The sequence below is a fragment of the Fusarium fujikuroi genome, chromosome FFUJ_chr03 (assembly GCF_900079805.1).
Source record: "Fusarium fujikuroi IMI 58289 draft genome, chromosome FFUJ_chr03".
In the NCBI taxonomy this organism is placed as follows: domain Eukaryota; kingdom Fungi; phylum Ascomycota; class Sordariomycetes; order Hypocreales; family Nectriaceae; genus Fusarium; species Fusarium fujikuroi.
The window spans coordinates 571,693-589,234 of record NC_036624.1 but is presented as its reverse complement, the minus strand read 5'-3'; the positions used below and the strand labels follow the sequence as shown (position 1 = coordinate 589,234).

General features: G+C 48.5%; 8 protein-coding genes; 4 read left to right on the top strand and 4 right to left on the bottom strand.

Annotated features, from left to right (window-relative positions):
- Positions 1-351: 351 nt before the first annotated feature.
- On the top strand, positions 352-2,058 carry FFUJ_02320 (uncharacterized protein; the record flags this gene model as incomplete). XM_023574036.1 has 3 exons in its annotated part: positions 352-1,316; positions 1,373-1,747; positions 1,800-2,058. 3 exons carry the CDS (start codon positions 352-354, stop codon positions 2,056-2,058), a joined length of 1,599 nt encoding a protein of 532 aa, XP_023427462.1.
- Positions 2,059-2,282: 224 nt separating this feature from the next.
- On the top strand, positions 2,283-2,957 carry FFUJ_02319 (uncharacterized protein; the record flags this gene model as incomplete). Its single annotated transcript, XM_023574035.1, has 1 exon — positions 2,283-2,957. The coding sequence occupies one exon, from the start codon at positions 2,283-2,285 to the stop codon at positions 2,955-2,957; it is 675 nt and encodes a 224-aa protein (XP_023427461.1).
- A 66-nt stretch (positions 2,958-3,023) lies between these two features.
- On the bottom strand, positions 3,024-5,720 carry FFUJ_02318 (related to RF2 protein; the record flags this gene model as incomplete). XM_023574034.1 has 2 exons in its annotated part: positions 3,024-3,547; positions 3,599-5,720. The coding sequence occupies 2 exons, from the start codon at positions 5,718-5,720 to the stop codon at positions 3,024-3,026; spliced, it is 2,646 nt and encodes an 881-aa protein (XP_023427460.1).
- A 2,110-nt stretch (positions 5,721-7,830) lies between these two features.
- FFUJ_02317 (related to light induced alcohol dehydrogenase Bli-4) lies at positions 7,831-8,755 on the top strand (the record flags this gene model as incomplete). XM_023574033.1 has 2 exons in its annotated part: positions 7,831-8,370; positions 8,420-8,755. 2 exons carry the CDS (start codon positions 7,831-7,833, stop codon positions 8,753-8,755), a joined length of 876 nt encoding a protein of 291 aa, XP_023427459.1.
- Positions 8,756-8,944: 189 nt separating this feature from the next.
- On the bottom strand, positions 8,945-9,731 carry FFUJ_02316 (uncharacterized protein; the record flags this gene model as incomplete). XM_023574032.1 has 2 exons in its annotated part: positions 8,945-9,432; positions 9,485-9,731. 2 exons carry the CDS (start codon positions 9,729-9,731, stop codon positions 8,945-8,947), a joined length of 735 nt encoding a protein of 244 aa, XP_023427458.1.
- A 1,126-nt stretch (positions 9,732-10,857) lies between these two features.
- On the bottom strand, positions 10,858-11,248 carry FFUJ_02315 (related to seed maturation protein pm25; the record flags this gene model as incomplete). XM_023574031.1 has 2 exons in its annotated part: positions 10,858-10,941; positions 10,991-11,248. The coding sequence occupies 2 exons, from the start codon at positions 11,246-11,248 to the stop codon at positions 10,858-10,860; spliced, it is 342 nt and encodes a 113-aa protein (XP_023427457.1).
- A 905-nt stretch (positions 11,249-12,153) lies between these two features.
- FFUJ_02314 (uncharacterized protein) lies at positions 12,154-12,564 on the top strand (the record flags this gene model as incomplete). Its single annotated transcript, XM_023574030.1, has 1 exon — positions 12,154-12,564. One exon carries the CDS (start codon positions 12,154-12,156, stop codon positions 12,562-12,564), a length of 411 nt encoding a protein of 136 aa, XP_023427456.1.
- Positions 12,565-12,914: 350 nt separating this feature from the next.
- Positions 12,915-17,090, bottom strand: FFUJ_02313 (related to ankyrin; the record flags this gene model as incomplete). XM_023574028.1 has 3 exons in its annotated part: positions 12,915-15,186; positions 15,243-16,038; positions 16,097-17,090. 3 exons carry the CDS (start codon positions 17,088-17,090, stop codon positions 12,915-12,917), a joined length of 4,062 nt encoding a protein of 1,353 aa, XP_023427455.1.
- Positions 17,091-17,542: the final 452 nt, after the last annotated feature.

Genomic DNA, 17,542 nt, shown 5'->3' with positions numbered 1-17,542 from the left:
AGATTGTGTACCTCAGATTGCTCCCTACACGTGCGTCCTAGCCACTTTCGGGCCAGTACCTTAGCAACGCCTGGATCTGGATCGAACACGTTACAGCGTTGTTAGACGAAATGTTAGTTCACTACAAGATTTCCCTACTCACGAGACATGCGAGCCGTGCCATCAAAATAATTCTCACTGCGATGCCACAAAGCCAACATGCTCTAGCTGCGAGTCAGACGGGATCGAATGCGTTTGGGTTATGAAAATTACTCGGGTCAAGGACAGCCCAACGCCTCAGGCTTCACAGGAACCGTACGTTTATATCAGTCCGACGGCAAAGAGATGCTTATCAGTGCAAGTCGAGACGCCATGGAGAGCGAGTCTTCACACTTTGATGGGCGCGTCGAGGCATTTGGGGCGAGCTCCGAACGGCATCTTACAGGTGGAGAAGTTAAGAGTGTACTTGTAGAATTCGTGCATAAAGAGAATGGCCGGCCCAGCGAAGAGGAGGATGTAGAGATGGCCGGCACCGAAGATGAACCACAAGAATTCAGCACTGTGACACCAATATACCCACAGGAGGGTTATAGCCACGACATTCCCGACGTTGAAGACGACGATCCGAAAGAGCCAGCAGATGGGGAAGATGAGGAAGACCATGAGCTTCCCAGGTTCGCCAGATTGGCCAGTTTGCGTGCCAAGCATCTTGCTCCAGCGTCACTCTTTGCTCTACCGTCACAGTATCAAGAGTATGATCAGGACAAAATCATCCGTGCCTACTTCGATGGTGTCAACCCAGCCACGCCACTATTCAGTGAACAGGACTATGAGTACTTCGACATGATCTGCAGAGAACGGGCTACAGTGTCACACGAGTGGTGCGCCGTCTTTGTCATGCTGGCATTGTCTCTGAGAAACGATCCCAAGAACTACTACCAAGGAGATGACGAGAATTTCATGCACAAAGCGTGCAAATATGTGGATGGTATGCTTAAATATCGACTGTCAGACGAAATAGGACTCCAGATCCTGCTGGGGGCGGCCTTGTATTTCATGACAACACCAAGGCTAGAGCAAGCCGCACTTCTGCATGCCAAAGCCGTCAAGTTGGTCTATGGCCTGGGGTTGCATAAACACTCCGGGGACTTTGCTCAATTGTATGATGTACGGCTTCTTTGGATAGCGTACATCATCGACCGAGATATTTCACTCCTCACACGCGAACCATACCTGATGCAAGAGCATGATATTGCCTCTACAGTCGAGGAAATCTCTTACAGGCACGGAGGCATCCTACACGACATAAATAAGTCCTCGCACTTTGAGATTCTCAAGTACCGCGCTAAACTCGCGACTATCCAAGGCAAGATAGTCGATCTGGTATACTCAGTTCGGGCTTCGAAGCTGTCTTTCGACCAGCAAGAGACGGTGGCGGATCGTTTTTTTTGGACGAGATGCTGGAAGAATGGGTTGAGTCGATCCCCGAGCCGTACAGGGGAGATACACTCTCCGATTTCGGCCACATGCACCAGAGATTCTTCAAACAGCTACGGGTGACGTATTATCACTGCATCTTCTCGATTCGGCAAGCAACGTTGCGCAATAAAGAGTGGGTACGTCGGTTGTTGAGGTTTGGCGAAGCTCGCAAAGGAGATGATACAGATACCCCATTGCTACCATCGAATTGGTCAGGGTTGGTCACAGCTGCACAGAAGTGCTTGGATATAGTAAACAAGGTGGACAGTCGCGACATGGCATTCCGTTGGTAAGACGAGCTATACATGTAATTTTCCCGTTTTGGAACTGATGATATCCAGGAGCTGTACTTATGCGACGCAAGCGGCCATGACGATACTGGCTGCGAACAACATAACCCTTTCAGAGCATGATCTTCAAGATTCTATCGACAAAGATCAACAGACACTTCATATTGCGCATGGTGAAGCGAGCGATCGGTTGGACCAAGATCCCACGAGGTCGACCGAGAAATCGTTCAACACTTGCGGGGAGCTGATTATCAAGGCACGAGAGTCAGTGCGACAATTTAATGAGGGCAAAAGTATGGAGGAGTCATGAGAAAGATAATTAAGGAGGAAGCATCCAGAATTTTGAGCAGATTGAGTTTGTCGCTTATGATGATTTGCGTATTTTTATGTTTGTCAATGAGAATTTACATGAAGGCATCACGTGATATGAAAACTCAGAATGTCGCGTGGACTCATCTCGTACGAGAATCAGACCTTGGATTATCTCACTCATCACAACTCAAGTATGATCTACACCAAATTATAGCACTCAAAATGGAGGAATTACCAATTAAACCTTCGGGGATCTTCATGCAACAAGACTTCATCACACCAGAGCATGAACAAAAACTCATCCACATTTTTGAGAATGAGCTAGAATGGCCAGTTCGAGGGGGACGACTATCACTTCACTACGGCTACACATTCAGCTACAAAACATTCGGCATCGATGAAGAAACGCCCTTCAAGCCTTTTCCAGATTGGCTAGTTCCTTTACTTCCAACAACCGAGGGCCGTCCCCCGGATCAAGTCTGTCTTCAGCAATACGCCCCGGGAACAGGGATCCCGCCTCACGTTGACACCCACGGCCCCTTCGATCAGCTCTACTCGCTATCTCTGGGCTCACCACTTTTAATGCAATTTGCAAATAAAGAAACAGGCGAGAAGGTTGAGGTTGACTTGTTACCGAGGAGTATGATGCAGATGAGCGGCGATTCACGATTACACTGGACTCACGGGATTAAATCTCGTAAAACTGACACTCTGCCTGATGGAACAGTACGACTACGGAAGATCCGCTGGAGTCTTACATATCGCTGGCTCCGCGAGGGCGCAGAATGTGAATGCGGGAATGAAAAGCTCTGTGATACGGCACAACGGCGGAAAGGAATTGAGAGGGAATATCGATGGAAACAATACGAAGAAGACGCCAAGGCACCAGAGTCTTAGTTCATTATATTCATGAGCTTTTAATATATATAATCCGTAGTAACGGAGACATTAGAAGATAACTATCTAAGGCTTAGGAGAGAACCAAGTCTCCAGATCAATAGCCCAGTCAACAACACCGCCAAAATTCAAGCTCTTGGCCCAATCAGTACGCTTCTGCTTCGTCGTAGGTCCCATGTAAGCAACCCAATCGGTCATACCCTTGCCCTTGGTTCCAAACGTCATGATATCCGAGTCCGAGTCCTTATCGTACCACGTCTTTGCTGTAACGCCCTTCTTGCCCTGCTTAGCATCGTACGCGATGAGGCGAATCTCCGCGTCAGAGAGGTATCCAGCCTCGCCGGTGCAGACACCAGGCTCGGCTTCGGAAACACTGAAGCTGCCGGTGAATTGGCATGTTGGGCCGGTGCACTTGGGGTCTTTCATGCGGAAGCTGCGGCCGTAGCTGGAGATACCGATGACGATCTTGGCGGGGTCGACGCCGGCTTTGGTAATCATTGCGAGGGAGTCGAGGGTCTCGGTCTTGTTGACGTGGGAGCGGAGACAGTTGCCATTGGGGCAGCCGGAGCTGATGAACTTGTTGCCGTAATCTATAGAACGTTAGTATGAAATATTACTGAGAGTCAAAGGAGGAGACATACCCCATTGACCGTGGAGATCGTAGGTCATATAGACCATGTAATCGACAAGAGGCGCAATCTTGGTAACAGGGAAAGGCTTGAGATACCAATACGCAGCAGGAAGAGCAACAGAGATAGTCTTGCCGCTCTTTCCAATCTTGTTCCTCATAACCTGAAGGAACGCAACGTAGTTGGCAGTATCGGTAGAAGAACCGTCAGAGCCAGCGGAGCCAGGATACTCCCAATCGAAATCAACACCATCGAGCTTATGGTTGTTCAGAACAGTCATGATGTTGTAAGCAAACTTATCACGGTTCGCAGGCTTGATAGCATCACGGTAAAGCTGGTAGGTTGACGCATCGGTTGAGCCAGCCCAGCCACCGAAGGAGATGATCTTCTTGAAGCTGCCCTTGACTTCCTTGAACTTGAGGAACTGCGCACGAACATCGGGTTGAAGAAGGACGGAGAAATCGGACTTGAGACCGGCAAAGGCAAAGTGAATGTGAGTGTAAGGAGTGGTGACTTCGGAAAGCTTGGTAACGTCCATGTTCAAGCAGGGTCGGCCGAGGTTGTAGCCCTGGAAGTAACCCACGTTGAGGAACTTGGCGGGCTTCTTGGTGTTGCCGACGATCTTGGTACCGCAGTTTCCAATGCAGCCGGGAGTGTTGGGCTGGCTTGTACCAGGGGCACCACCCTTGGCGGTAGTGTTGGTACAGAACTCAGAAGTGATACCGCAGAAACCATAGCCAGAGCAGCAGGCGTTGAGAGGGCAGGGGTTCATGTTGGCAAGATCCCAGCCTGTCTTGGCACTAGAGGGCTTCTTGGATCCAGGCTTTTGAGGACCGCAGACAGCACCGGCGATGGCCAAAGGCATAGGGTTCTTTCCTTTGCTAAGACAGATGGGCTGGCCGAGCTGAAGACGGTTGCAGCCTGCGAAGCCCCAGGTGTTCTTGTTAACATCCTCAATGAACTTCTGAGTGATACCGAAGTTCTGGCCGAGGGAGTAGCACCCATCGCCAGACTTGATCTTGTAAATGAAACATGTACCATCCTTGCTGGGCTGGGGTGTCTTATCGGGAAGAGTACCAGCAGAGCAGCAAACCCACTGCTTGGGAGCGAGGGTAGAGCAGAAGTTCTTGGCGGGATTGTACTTGTTGAAGTTGGCGGTAGTGACCTTGCACTTCTTGGCGAGCGAGGCACAAGAATCACCAGAAACGACTTGGATAGCTTTGCAATCAGCGCGGGGGGCGAGAAGGGACTCAACGCCTGCGAAACGAGAGCGGAGCTCAACATCGCGAGCCTTGACGGTGGTGGTGGTAGTCAGAACACCAAGGTTGATAGACTCCTTGGAAGCTTGAGCGATGCTGACACACTGACCGTGGGACCAAGTCCTCACAGCGTTCTGAACAGCCTCAAGGCCATTCACGTTATCAGCTGCGTAAAGACCGATAGTCTGAGCAGTCTTGTCGTTAGCATTACAGACCTGGAAAGCCTGAACACCCTTCTGAAGACGAGAAGCAGATTGGCGAAGAATGTTGGAAGCACTATCCTTCTGAACTTCACCGCCAATATAAACACCAGCAATGGAAGAGCCGGACTTGGCGAAGAGAATGGTAGTACCGCACGTAGCCCCGTTGTCAAGATACTCGGCCAAAAGACCAGTGGCAGCAGCGACATTGTTACCAGATCGGAGAACAGCCCTTCCAAAAGCCGAAGTAGTCTTCACGGTAGCTTTCTCAGCACCGCAGTTACTAGCCAGCGAAACAGAGCTCTCGGCCGCTCTAGCCTGGACCTTGGTGACCTCATCCCTCTTGGTCTGTGTAGAACTCGTCTCGGTAACGCAGGTATACAGCGTCGCGCTCTCGCTATAATCATTCTCAACATTGAGCGCAAACAGCATGGGCAGAGAACACCCCGCGAGTTCCTCCAGGCTGTGAAGCTGCGTCCAGTTGGCAGGGTCGTTGCCCGCGATGCTGCAGGGCTGAGGACATCCTTCGGTGAGAGGACTCGAGATGGGGTCTTCGGTCTTGATCTCGCCGACGGGGGGCACGGGGTTCACGTCGCCGGGGTTAGCATCGTCCTGAGCAGAAACAAAGAGTGAAAGGAATGTGAGAAGGAAAAAAGTAAAGAGTGAATTAGCCATCGTGGGCAGTAGTTGGTGTTACTTCTTGACTCAAACGATCAAGAGTGTTCAGAAAAAAGAGTGACTGATGGGATGCGGGAAAAGGGAGAGGGGAGGAAGAGGCTAAGCGTCATGTTTTTAACGATGGAGGCGCCATTATTGGAAAAGAGGCGTAGTTCGTCGTTAGTGGGCTGGACTGGCATGTGGACGGCGTACAATTTGGGATGAAGCACGTTGGGTCGGTTGTGGATGGGTGAGGGTCGAGCTAACCCCTGGCTAGTGCTAGTGCAGGAACATGATGGTCTTTTTTTGCTGTAAGGCTGCTGACCCTTGCGTTCGACCCTGGACGATATGATCCTCGGAGCTATCAATGTTTCCGATTGACAGAATGACATTTCACACTGCTATAGATTGGCGACAAACCACTCTTCCACCAACTCTCTCAGCTTGAACCTCTCTCTCTTGCAAATGCCTCTCTCAATCTCGTCCTCTCGCTTCCACACAATTTGTCACATCTCCAAACCAACAGCACTTCTCTCCCCCTGCTTAAGTCCGGTGATTTCCTCTTTCGCCCAAGTAGCTGGGTCTAGATCTCAAAACAGGCTGTTATCGCTTAGCACCCCTCCAAAAGTCACTGTTAGTCTCTCCACCTAATCTCCCACTGTTTTCTTAACAATTATTCTGTCAGGGATAAGCGCTAAGGCAAGAAGGCCCTTTTGTCGCGCGATTTGTTGCAGGGATTGGTGAGAATACCCCTGGTCTAGATTGAATACAGAAGTTGCCGGTCGCCGACGGAGAGCAATTGAAGCCGAACATGCACGTTTACGCGCTGGGCTGATGGGCAATTTTAAATTTGAGGCTTTTGTGATTTTCGTGGAGAAGAGAGCGCTTGGTTAGATGAGAGTCAGCCACTGACGTTGTAATATCCGCACGAAGACGGGAAGAAGCTCGTGACAGTTGACACGAAGCAAGGACCCTGAGAGCTGGCGATGACCCGTTTTTGAAGGCAGTGAGTGATTCAGTTCATTATCGCGGTTAGATAGCTAATCCCGTTATGGAAGTTGAATCATCTCGGAGACTTGGCACTCTTCTCTTTAGCCCGGCCCGAGGCTCCGTCGGTGCTTTCGCTTCAGCCTTAGGATTTTTTCATCAAGGTTGTAACGTTGTGTCGGCCGACAGACAAGAACCCCCAAATCAACCCCAATACCACTTAAAATACACAGCTATGACATCTGGTCTCTGCAAGACCACGTGTAGAGATCGACAGGCTGGGAAATACAACGGCTTTATGGTATAAAGATTTGCAAAACCAGGGAAGATCACCATTTGCATTCTTCTTTAGTTGAAAGTTAGACTTTTTAGCACATCCTCGGTCGGTTGATCAGTGGAGTACTGCTGCCTTGTGAGGAAACGGTGAGGTTGGTAGGTTGTGGTTAGGTTGGTCCGAAAATGTTTATGTTTAATTTCCTGCCAATTTCCGCTACTCGTGAACTCAATTTTTCACGATGCTACCTGATGGTGTTCAGCTGAAAACAGGCTTTCGCTTACCCTGGACTGGCGAACTTTAAAAAAATCACCGGCGACAATGGTTGGAATTTTTAGCATGGCGAACTTAACTGGTTAGCCAGCAAGCAGTTAGTTTCTTGATGAAAGGTCGATGCTGCCCAACAGATTAATTTCTCAAAGTCAGCCAAAAAGTGGACATGATGATATAATTATGTAGTTAGTATTATCTCAATTTGATTATATAGATTTGCGCAGAATGCAACATAAAATGCGATGTTGAAGAAATTATGATGTCATCCATAACAGCTAACCCGACGTCACGTCACAATGATATGTGGATGGCTTCAACGACAACTTCTTGATGAGTATAAGAATCTACTTGATATAGAAAATCTCCTTCATTGCCAAAAGTCGTCTTGAAAATCGAAACTACACACTCGACACCAATAATCTTTCTCCAAACAACGTCACAATGCAATCCATCCTCCAAAAAACAACAGGCATCGGCCCTCAAGTCATCAAACCCGAACATCTCGAAGGCCGCGTCGCAATCGTGACAGGCGGCGCCCTCGGAATCGGCTATGAAGTATCCTGCGCCCTCGCCCACGCCGGCTGCAAAGTCATAATGATCAACCGAAAAGAAGAACAAGGCCAAGAAGCCATTTCCACTATCCAAAGTGAAAAGTCCGACGCCAAAGTTGATTGGAAAGAATGCGACATGGGAAACCTCGCTCAAATCCGCGAAGTCTTTGGCGGTCTGCGTGAATCCCTCGATAGACTTGACTTTTTGGTCCTTTCAGCAGGTATCAACACCAATCAGTTTGGCTTGGATTCGGACGGGATTGAGCGACATTTCGGTGTGAATTTTTTGGGGCATTTTTATGTGTGCAACCAGCTTTGGCCACTGTTGCGAAAGACGGGAAAGATGGAGAATACACCGCCGCCGAGAGTTGTGTTTGAGGCTAGCGAGATGCATCGTCTCGCGCAGCTTTCGAACATCCAGTTCAGAAGCAAGGATGAAATCAACGATCCGAATCTTGACTCCACGGCTCGGTACAACAGGACCAAGCTTGCGATGATCTTGTTTGCAAAGTATGGATTAGCTGGAAAGGTTATCCAGGAGAACGGGGATAGAATCTACGCCCTTTCTGTTCATCCGGGAGCTGTAAGTTCACCCGGTTCCCAATTGCAGCATGATACTGATGAAATGGTAGGTAAATACCGCGATGCAGCAGCAGTGGAAAGACGCCTACCCCGGCCTGACAGGAAAACTTCTATCCTGGGCTATGCTAGCCATCGGACGTGACGTTGAGCAGGGATCTTACAGTGCGCTCTGGGCGCTGACTTCACCCAAGATCGAAGAAGAGGATCTGAATGGGTACTACTTCTCTGACCCTGATCAGGAGGGTAAAGAAACAAGTCAGGCTTCGAATCCCGAGTTGGCAACCAACTTGTGGAACTTAAGCTCGACTCTTATTGAGGGGGTGTTGGGCAGCGACGCTTTGCTTGACTGGAATGTGTCTACGGTCGCTGATAAAGATCTCAGATAAGATGATAGCATTCAAGTTGGTCCAGATGACAACGATCCTTGTTTACTGGTTGAAGTGTTGGAACCTGTTACTTGGGAATGAAAAACAACCAGAATAATTTGATTTAAATTACAAGATAAGAAGTATAGCTAGTAAGAATGTATTGACTATGACATATTGTTATGCTAAGCTTTCCTCTTGTCTTTTTACTCATGGTGCTTCATAAATTCTAGGAGGACTCCTCGGACGCTCTGGAGAAAAGACCACAGGCTCAGCAGGTAGCTCACTCTTCGGTCTCTCAGAGTGAGGCTGGTCCTGCTCATAATTTCCAGGAAGTTCTGCCAGCACTGCATCGTCTTTCCTTCTCGCCCGTCTTCTCCAAACCATCCATCCCATAGCCCCAAGAATCAGCAGACCTCCAACTGTGGCGCCGACTGCTACGCCGGCAATTTCACTACCAGACAATCCAGATTTAGAACTAGGCTCAAATGCAGAACTTGTATCTCTGCTCGCGGACGAATCCGTCGTGGTCTCCTCGGCTTTCGGCGCGCTGACGTTCACGTATTGGGACTTTGCTAGTAACCCGCCATATTTGCTGTCCATTAAAGAAAACCAATAGATGCAATCTTCATTGTTCTCGGTCGCGTTGGAAATATCATACTGGGCCTTCCAGCCGGTAGAATCAGATGTACCATCGTCTAGGCAGTTCAATCAGCAAGACGATATACAGAAGGAAGGAGGTCCAACTACTTTCTAAACGAGCGGTTGTGTTCTTTTCAGCGTCAATGAATTGCCATATGTAGAGGTCAACCTTTTTAATGTTGGTGTTGTATAGGATCGGGATCATTTCTCCGTCCTCGTAATGGTTGTTCTTGGTCATGTCCTGGTCAACTGCTTGATCTGGGTCCCGCTCTGGGGGCCGCAAGAACTTGCTGAAGCATGATGCCCAGGTCGTGAATATAGAGAATATTAGACCGAGTTTCACGAGGAAAGACATGATATGAGGGGATGATTGGCCAGTTTGACCAAACCAGATTTCCGGTATCGGATCCTACCCTCTGGGCTTGGCTTAAGCTATGATCATACGCTCGAAATCTCAAGGTGGACACACTTGGGAGGGGGAGATGTCATTTCCAAATGAGGAGTGGATGCCATCGATATATGTATTCGATCATCCGGGTATCCGAGCCAACCTCGTCACAGATGGCCAAATGAATCAGGACTGCATACCCAGTCTTCATGCAGTAGTAGTCCGTATGAAGGTTAGTTGCGGGCCAAGCTGCAGATGATCATGCTGGGGTTGTGAACTCGTGATCAGGGGGTTGGTTCGCCGACGACGGTCGAACAGCATATCTTCAAAACATCTCCCAAGTGAAAGAATGTAGATCAATAGGACTCAGACTGGCGGCGGGCTTATGAATGAATGAACTTGTACGTTCAATCTTGACCATTGAATTATCCATGAGAATGCTGAACTGATTTCGACTTCCTATCTGAAATGTCAAAGCTCTTCCTGATTTGCCTAGTTGCATGTAGAAGTGGGACAAAACACAACCAACAGCATGACAACCAACAGAGCGTTGCATGAGCAGAATCAGTAGGCCGATCTCCGAAATCACTTGCACGGGTATATTACCTGATCTGGGAAGTGGTTAGGCGAACCTGAAAAAGAAAAAAATGCTGGGCTTGGTAGGTCTCTGGATAAAATTGGTTTGGGGGAAACCATAAGATATCTACGGTTGAAGAACCTGCATCCCTTGGAGCTACGCATTGAACATGGATTCCATGGATTCGGGCTAGACTCAGTTGTGAGTAAATCGTCCTGTGAAGTGGTCACGTAGACTCATATCATAGTCATGAAGCGATATTGTAGCTGAGAGCAGTCCAGTCTTTGCAGCGTGTATCTAAGGCACAAATACCTTACGAGACACAAGTAACTGGAATACAGCTTGAATGTTAATTATAATAGCTTTATCTTGGTCCTGCCATCGCCTCCGGCTTCTTCTTGCGACTCTTCATGCCTAATCATGCCTTTTCCCTTGAGGTCCTCCTTGAGGAACTTTCTCAAGCAACGCACGCCACTGTTTCATCCCAATATCACTCTAGAATAGCAAAACCTGATTCTAAGCTTGGGTATTCGTATCCGCGACAGACTGCACATCAGCAGCCGTAGATCCCTTTCCAGGAGGACCGCCCTTTGCCCGAGCCTACACCAGTCAGTAAACCATCATCGCATAAATCATCGCGATATCTTACCTCTGCGCGCTGCACCTCGGCGGCATCCTCCTTGGTCACCTCAGTGGGCGGTTTTCGTACGACTTCGCCCGCCTTCTCGAGGAAGTTTTGCTGCTTGTCATGTAGACTCTGAGCAGTCGCTGCCGCACCGCCTTTGATGGGGCCGCTGCCGGTAAGGGCTGATTCTTCAGAAGCGATGGCTGATGCTTCGGCTTGTGTGATGGGACGGCCGTCGACGGCTTGGGACTTGATGTCGTCTTTGGTGGGAAGGTCTGCCATATTCAAGATGGTTGCGTTGAGGGGCAAGAGATGATGAGTCTTTGGCGGTTTGTGATGATCTTTCGGTGATTTGATGGAGATGAGAGTGGCAGTTTGAAGTTGTGAGGTTTGGTTCAAGAAGAAGGTTGAACGTTAAGATGATATCATAACGTGAAGGGCATCGTCACTGCTCCATAAAATAGACGAGGAAGGAGTTCTTGTTTAGAAGGGACCATTTCTCGTCACAATGACCTCATAATTGAACACCCCAAGACTTGAAACTATAAAAGCGAGGGAAGCTCTACAGATAGTGTAAGTACGTGCTGTTTCGTGCGGTCGAGCGCTGCGGTTTTGGGGGAGGATGGAGAAGCGCTGCGATGAGAAATTGAACGTAATGCACTTTACACGCCAAAACACTTTGATCAAAGGTAATGAGGCAGAAAGGTACCAAAAAAGGAATATGCTAAAATATCTCAAAGCATATCTTGAGTTGAGTGGTTCTTAATTCTCACCATGCCTTCTGGACGGTTAACCGTTAGCGTTATGCATATCTCCGCCGGACATAAATCTCTTATGTCCGCACTAAGCTCTCAGATCGACTTAGTTTCCTGACGATAAATGCATTATTCGTACTCACGCCACGGGAGCTGAGCTCTTTGTCAGCAGCGCTGACGAGAGAATCACCCCGGCCCGGCGACTTTTCCTCGTCGCTAACAGCACTGATAGGTCAGCGGCAAGATATTGTCCCGTTTCAGACAACAACATCCATGGGTTCAATTAAGCGCGCTGTGTAGGCCAGTTTGGGTTTGTATTTGTAGGCCTATAAGTAGCCCGTTAGAACCGTGTTGTTTTTAGAATCGACATTGCGTCTACCAATTCAAGTGCACTCCCACTATTCTCCAATTTCCACCAATCTTTCTAGCAAAATGTCCCAATTAATACCCACGGAATACACTCCTCTCCTCCTCAAAGGCTTCTCCGCCTGGATCATTTACAACGGCGCATCGCATGTCGTCCGGGGGTTAACAGAATACCTCGCCCAAACTGAACGCGCAAAACTTCCTCCATCAACCATCTCCCTCATGGATTCACAGATTCGTTTCCTTGGTGGAACATACATTGCCTACGGCGCTGCGCTATGCTGGACGTCCTACGATATCAACGAAAGACAGCTGGCCTTGAATATTCTATTGGCTGGTTTGGCGTTGGGCGGTATCGGGAGAGCGATTTCGGCTGGGGTTTTTGGCTGGGGATTTCCGTGGTTGCAACGAGCTACTACCACTGAGATTGTCGTACCCCCCTTGGTCTACTGGTTTGGCTCGCGAAAGTACGTGTAGAGAAGGCAAGGTTGGGCTAGGTGTCATACGGTGTCATGCGTAAGGCTTCATGAATCAACTTTGACATGTTACCAGCGGAAACTAAGAGCAGTTTGCATGACGTGTAGAAGTTTGAAAAGGAACAAAAATTTCGAGATGCCTAGCTATGCTACACCGATGACTTTTATGATGGTTCAAGATTCTTGCCTGAGAGGGTATATGGATGGCCTTTCCGTGTGCCCACGAGAGAAAGATCACAACGCAATGCATACATCAGCCAACGCTATTGTGAAGAACTGCTCATTATAGAGGATTTAGACTCCGAAGGCCAAGAGAACTGAAACAGGAATATCTAAACCCTATTAACTAAGTCAATCGACCTTCTTCCTTCTATTTCGCATAAATCGAACTAGTCGCTCTACCTCAGTGATTGCACCGCGTTCTCGAAGAAAGTCCGCGATAGAAGTGTCCTTGTCTTCACGCCTCATTGCAAAGTCCAGAGGCATTAGTCCTATGGAGGCACGGTGATTAACAGAAAAACCTTTGTCTATTAGACTCTGGACCATTAACTTTGTGCCTGTTGATGCGGCCGCGTGAATAGGCCCTCTTCTAGCTTTGTTCTCGTTTTCACAGTTGATGCCAGCATCTAACAGGAGCAAGACAATAGCATCATCGCCCTCACGAATAGCACGCGTCAGAAGTGTTTCTGGCGATTCTATTAGCTCGAGGTTCGTATTAGGGTTCGCGCCATGATCTATCAAAAGTTTCACAACTTTGTCGTTTCCCGCCGAGCATGATTTTGACAAGGCAAGGTTGAGATACTCTAAAGCTGGCTTGAACGCGGCGTCTTCTAGTATCGATGAAACAATATCTAGGCGTCCATCCTTGCTGGCGGAAGCAAGAACATAGCCGGAATGTCGATCTCGAGTAGCAGGATCTGTGCTGTGTCGGAGGAGTCGCTTGATGATACTCTCTCCACAACTGCGACCTACATTGGAAAGAACAGTTTCTCTCGCAGCGTTCGTAAATTCTAGTTGAGCATTTGCTTCAAGTAACAGCTCGATGACGCTGGGATCACCACCAATGCACGCTTTGATAATAGTGGTGTCACAGTTGTGATCCTTGCGATTCACATCAGCCTTCTTTTCGAGGAGGAGCTTAACGATTTGAGGGTCGCCTCGTTTACTGGCTTCCATCAAAGCAGTTTGGCCGGTGTCATCCGAAGAGTCAACTGTAGCACCTTGTTGAATAAGTGTCTCTACTAGGGTCAAGTCTCCAACCGAAGCAGCCTCGACGAGAGCTGTGCGACGGTTCTCTCCACACATGTCGACTGTACCGAGTTCGAGGAGCTTCATGTAGGCCGTTCTCCGTTGATTGCGGATTGCCAATACGAGAGGAATATGGCCATTTTCATTTGATGTGCGAATATCTGCTCCACGGTCGAGTAGCATTTGAACGATGTCCCAGTCTCCTGAAATGGCTGCCAAGTGTAGAGGGGTGTTCCCCTCATATCCAAGCATGTGTGGGTTAGCACCTGATGCTATCAAAGCCTTAACAATACGACGACGATCCGAGTCAATGTCGAGGTAGAGCTCTGAAGAGTACGAGCGCATATTGATCTTAGAAATGAATAGAAATTTGAATGCCCAACACTCCATCGCCCACACAAGGTCAGCCGGGCCATGATCGTCTATTGCATCGAGGTTGGGCCTCTCCATCTGCGACTTTGCCAAATCAATGAGTCCGAAAAGCGCAGCTAGGTGACAGGGACTAAGTTCTTTGGGTACTTGAATTTTCCCACGCTTTCGATCTCCAAGGGTGAGTACTACCAGGACTGCCTGGTCGAACATACCTCGTCTTCGGAGCAACGCGATGGAATTTATGTAAGTTTGGTCAAACCGTGGGAGGCGTTTCAAATGACCAACAAAGTTGAATGCGCTATATTCGTATAATGGATCCCTCTTAATTTCGTCTACCAAAGTCTCGTAGTCGTGCTGTTCCAGAGAACTTCCTCGCCCAAGATGTAGTCGTGCAAGCCTAGAAGGTTTGAACGCATCACAAGATCTAAATCGCGGCTGCGAGTCTTTGCCAATGCCTCCAGAGTGCTGCCTCGGTAAGCCGATGGATAAACAGGTGAGGCACTGCCTTGCGAGATAGGCATCGGTACTTGAAGGCAGGTGGCAGTTGAGTGAATGCCGGGTGAGAAAATATTCGTCAAGCATATGCAGGTTATGTCGGAAAAAGTCTTTGGTAGTATAGTGGACAAGCCGTAATTCTCCGCTTCCCTTTGAAATCTCGACCAAGCCCCAACATACAGAAAGCATTAATTGTTGGTCGACCATCCCATCTTCATGAAACATGGTGTCACCTTCCCGTAAGGCAAGGCCATGCTGGACTGCATCAACTGGTAGACTCCAGCCTGTGCAACATATCCAAGTTATAACTCGAAAGGCTAGGTCACAGTGTTTTTGATTTTGTTCTCTGAGCCGCTTTAAAGTATCACTGTATGCTTGGTCCACAATATTGAACTTTGGGTTGGTGTTGTGCTTCGCTCGGTCTTTGAGTCGCTCCAGAGCATCTTTCACGTCTCTTTCCGAGGTCTCATGTTCCAGCGAGTGGAGGTATAGCCTCGCTAAAAGAAACCTTGGTTGTTTTCAGTAAGGGAGTGCTTGATATGGGCGACGGTTCTAGAAACTTACATTCCCTTCACAAGTCTTGACATAATTTCTTTTACCATATTTCTTAGTCCTGGTATCTTGCCAATGCAGCTCGACTCGGGCCATCCAAAGTTGTCAACGTAAGCGTCAATATCTTCCTGTTGAGCAATAATCGACAGAGAAGGATAATTACTAAAATGATTTGTAATGAGGGGTAGAGGTCGAGATGTGGCGAGTAGGTTAATGGACAACTTCCGATGAAGAAAGAGAAGCTCGCCCGGCAGGGAGTAGAGACCCGCGTGGTCTTCTGCTCGCCACTCATCTAACGCATCAACAACCAGAAATACTTTTGAAAACAGGCTTGAGACCGATTTAAGCACTGAAAGACTTCTCTCTCGAGGGGGTTTTACACGTTGAGGCTTGTATTGGTTGTAAACCTGTGTTATGCACTCAGGGAGGGGAGACAATCGCTCACAAAGCTGCCTCAGTATACTCGCCCACAATTCGTCGAATGTTTGTTGATCGACACGATTGTATCGACAGTAAATATGGACGATGGCGGTGCTCGAATTGGGCTGAAAGCGAGCATGCAGGTTCTCGATGACGGCAGATGCGAGGACGGACTTTCCAGCTCCGGCAATTCCCGGGCAGAAAAGGACTTGGCTTTTGTTTTGTGTCCAAGACTGATATTCCGGCGAGTTGAAAAACCACTGGCATGTCCCTGGAGCCTTTTTACTGCGTTCATCGAACTGATAAGCTCCAAAGTCTTCATCTGAGAGCCACTCCAGTACTTCCTGTTCTGCAATGGATCGTTTCAAATGCTTCACGCCGGAAATGACTGAATTGAGTATTTTCTCTTAGATTTAGGTTCCCAAAAAGCAAATAAGACTACTGACCTTCGTCAATCTTTGAGATCATAGTCTCCTCCCTCGCAACAGCTTCCGGGCGAATTCTGCCCAGAATCTGTTTAGCATACACAGCCGCTGTCATAGCTGCATAACCCTGCCATTTGTCATTTTTGTGAGAGTCACAATAATCGCAGATCCCGCGAACAATAAGACATCGAAACACATCGATTAGTCCAGCAGCTTCCATTTCGAAACACAAGATATTTGCCTCGGAAGCAAGTTCATCTCGTTTGAAAGCATTCGTCATGAGAGTATCACCCGAAGCAATGGTACCATAGTGGACTTCAACAACCTCCAATGGTTCCTGTCGCAGGGTGCGATCTTTGAGATCAGTCGAGGCTGTCACGCAAAACTCATGACACGGTGCACTCTTATGATCAACCGAAGGGGAAAAAAGAGAATCTGGATCGTCTGGGCGTCCATACTTGGCCCTTAATCTCTTGTTGTTTGTGACTATGGTGCTGACCTTCTCATGGATCTGAAGGCCTTTTCGCTCGTGTTGGGTCTTGAGCCCTGCCACTGCAGCGAGTAATAATGGGGGTGGTTTATTGTGCGATGCGGTATGTTGAAATCCTTCCTTTGTAGCTTTTCCGAAGTCGTATTGGAAGACACCACTTTGGCCCGGTGTAGGTGAACTGACCACAACATCCCCCAAGCGAATATCATGCTGTTTAGTAGGAGCGCCTCCGCCAATTCCGACCATGAGACCAAAACGGATGTTGCGAAAGCTGCGTATCATATCCTTGGCCACAGTCGCGGCAGATGCAGTTCCGTATTGACCATTTGGCATCACAGCGACAACCACCATATGGCCTTTGATCTTGCCGAAACTGTATACATTGGAGTCGTTTGCTTCTCTGTGCTCCGGTGATTCATGCGGCTCATATTCCTCGTCGAATTGTTCCTGGGCTGCAGTGAACTCTGTCGACAACGCACAAACCCAGCCCACTGTGTAGGAACTTGGGTCGCTTGGATCAGACATTTTGAAGATTCCGACGGGTGTACTTTTATGCCGACGAGTCTCGATATGGAGCGATGAAAGGGTAAGAAATGGGTTTAATCTAATGATGTTGGGGTTGAGGTAGATACATATGCACTGTGAACTGCGCGGGGCACAGCCTTGTTGGGCTGTATTCGAACTGATTGGGCTGCTCTAGAGAATACTGTACATTTTGTCCCAAAATCACAAAGCCACAATGTCCTAACAGAGATTCAATTGGTGGTGTCTGAGCAATAGCCGCCGGGACCCCTGTAATGCAGCCCTTGGCATGGATAAGAGCTGTATTGGCCGATTTACGCCAGGCAGACAAGTCCGCGGTCATTTTTATGGAGCAGACCAAGATTCTTCCTCCTTACTGGCTCGTTGAGTGGAAATGGATGTTGCGCAAGGGTGATCTTTTTGTCAGAGGACCTCCAAGACAGTGGCATGGTAAT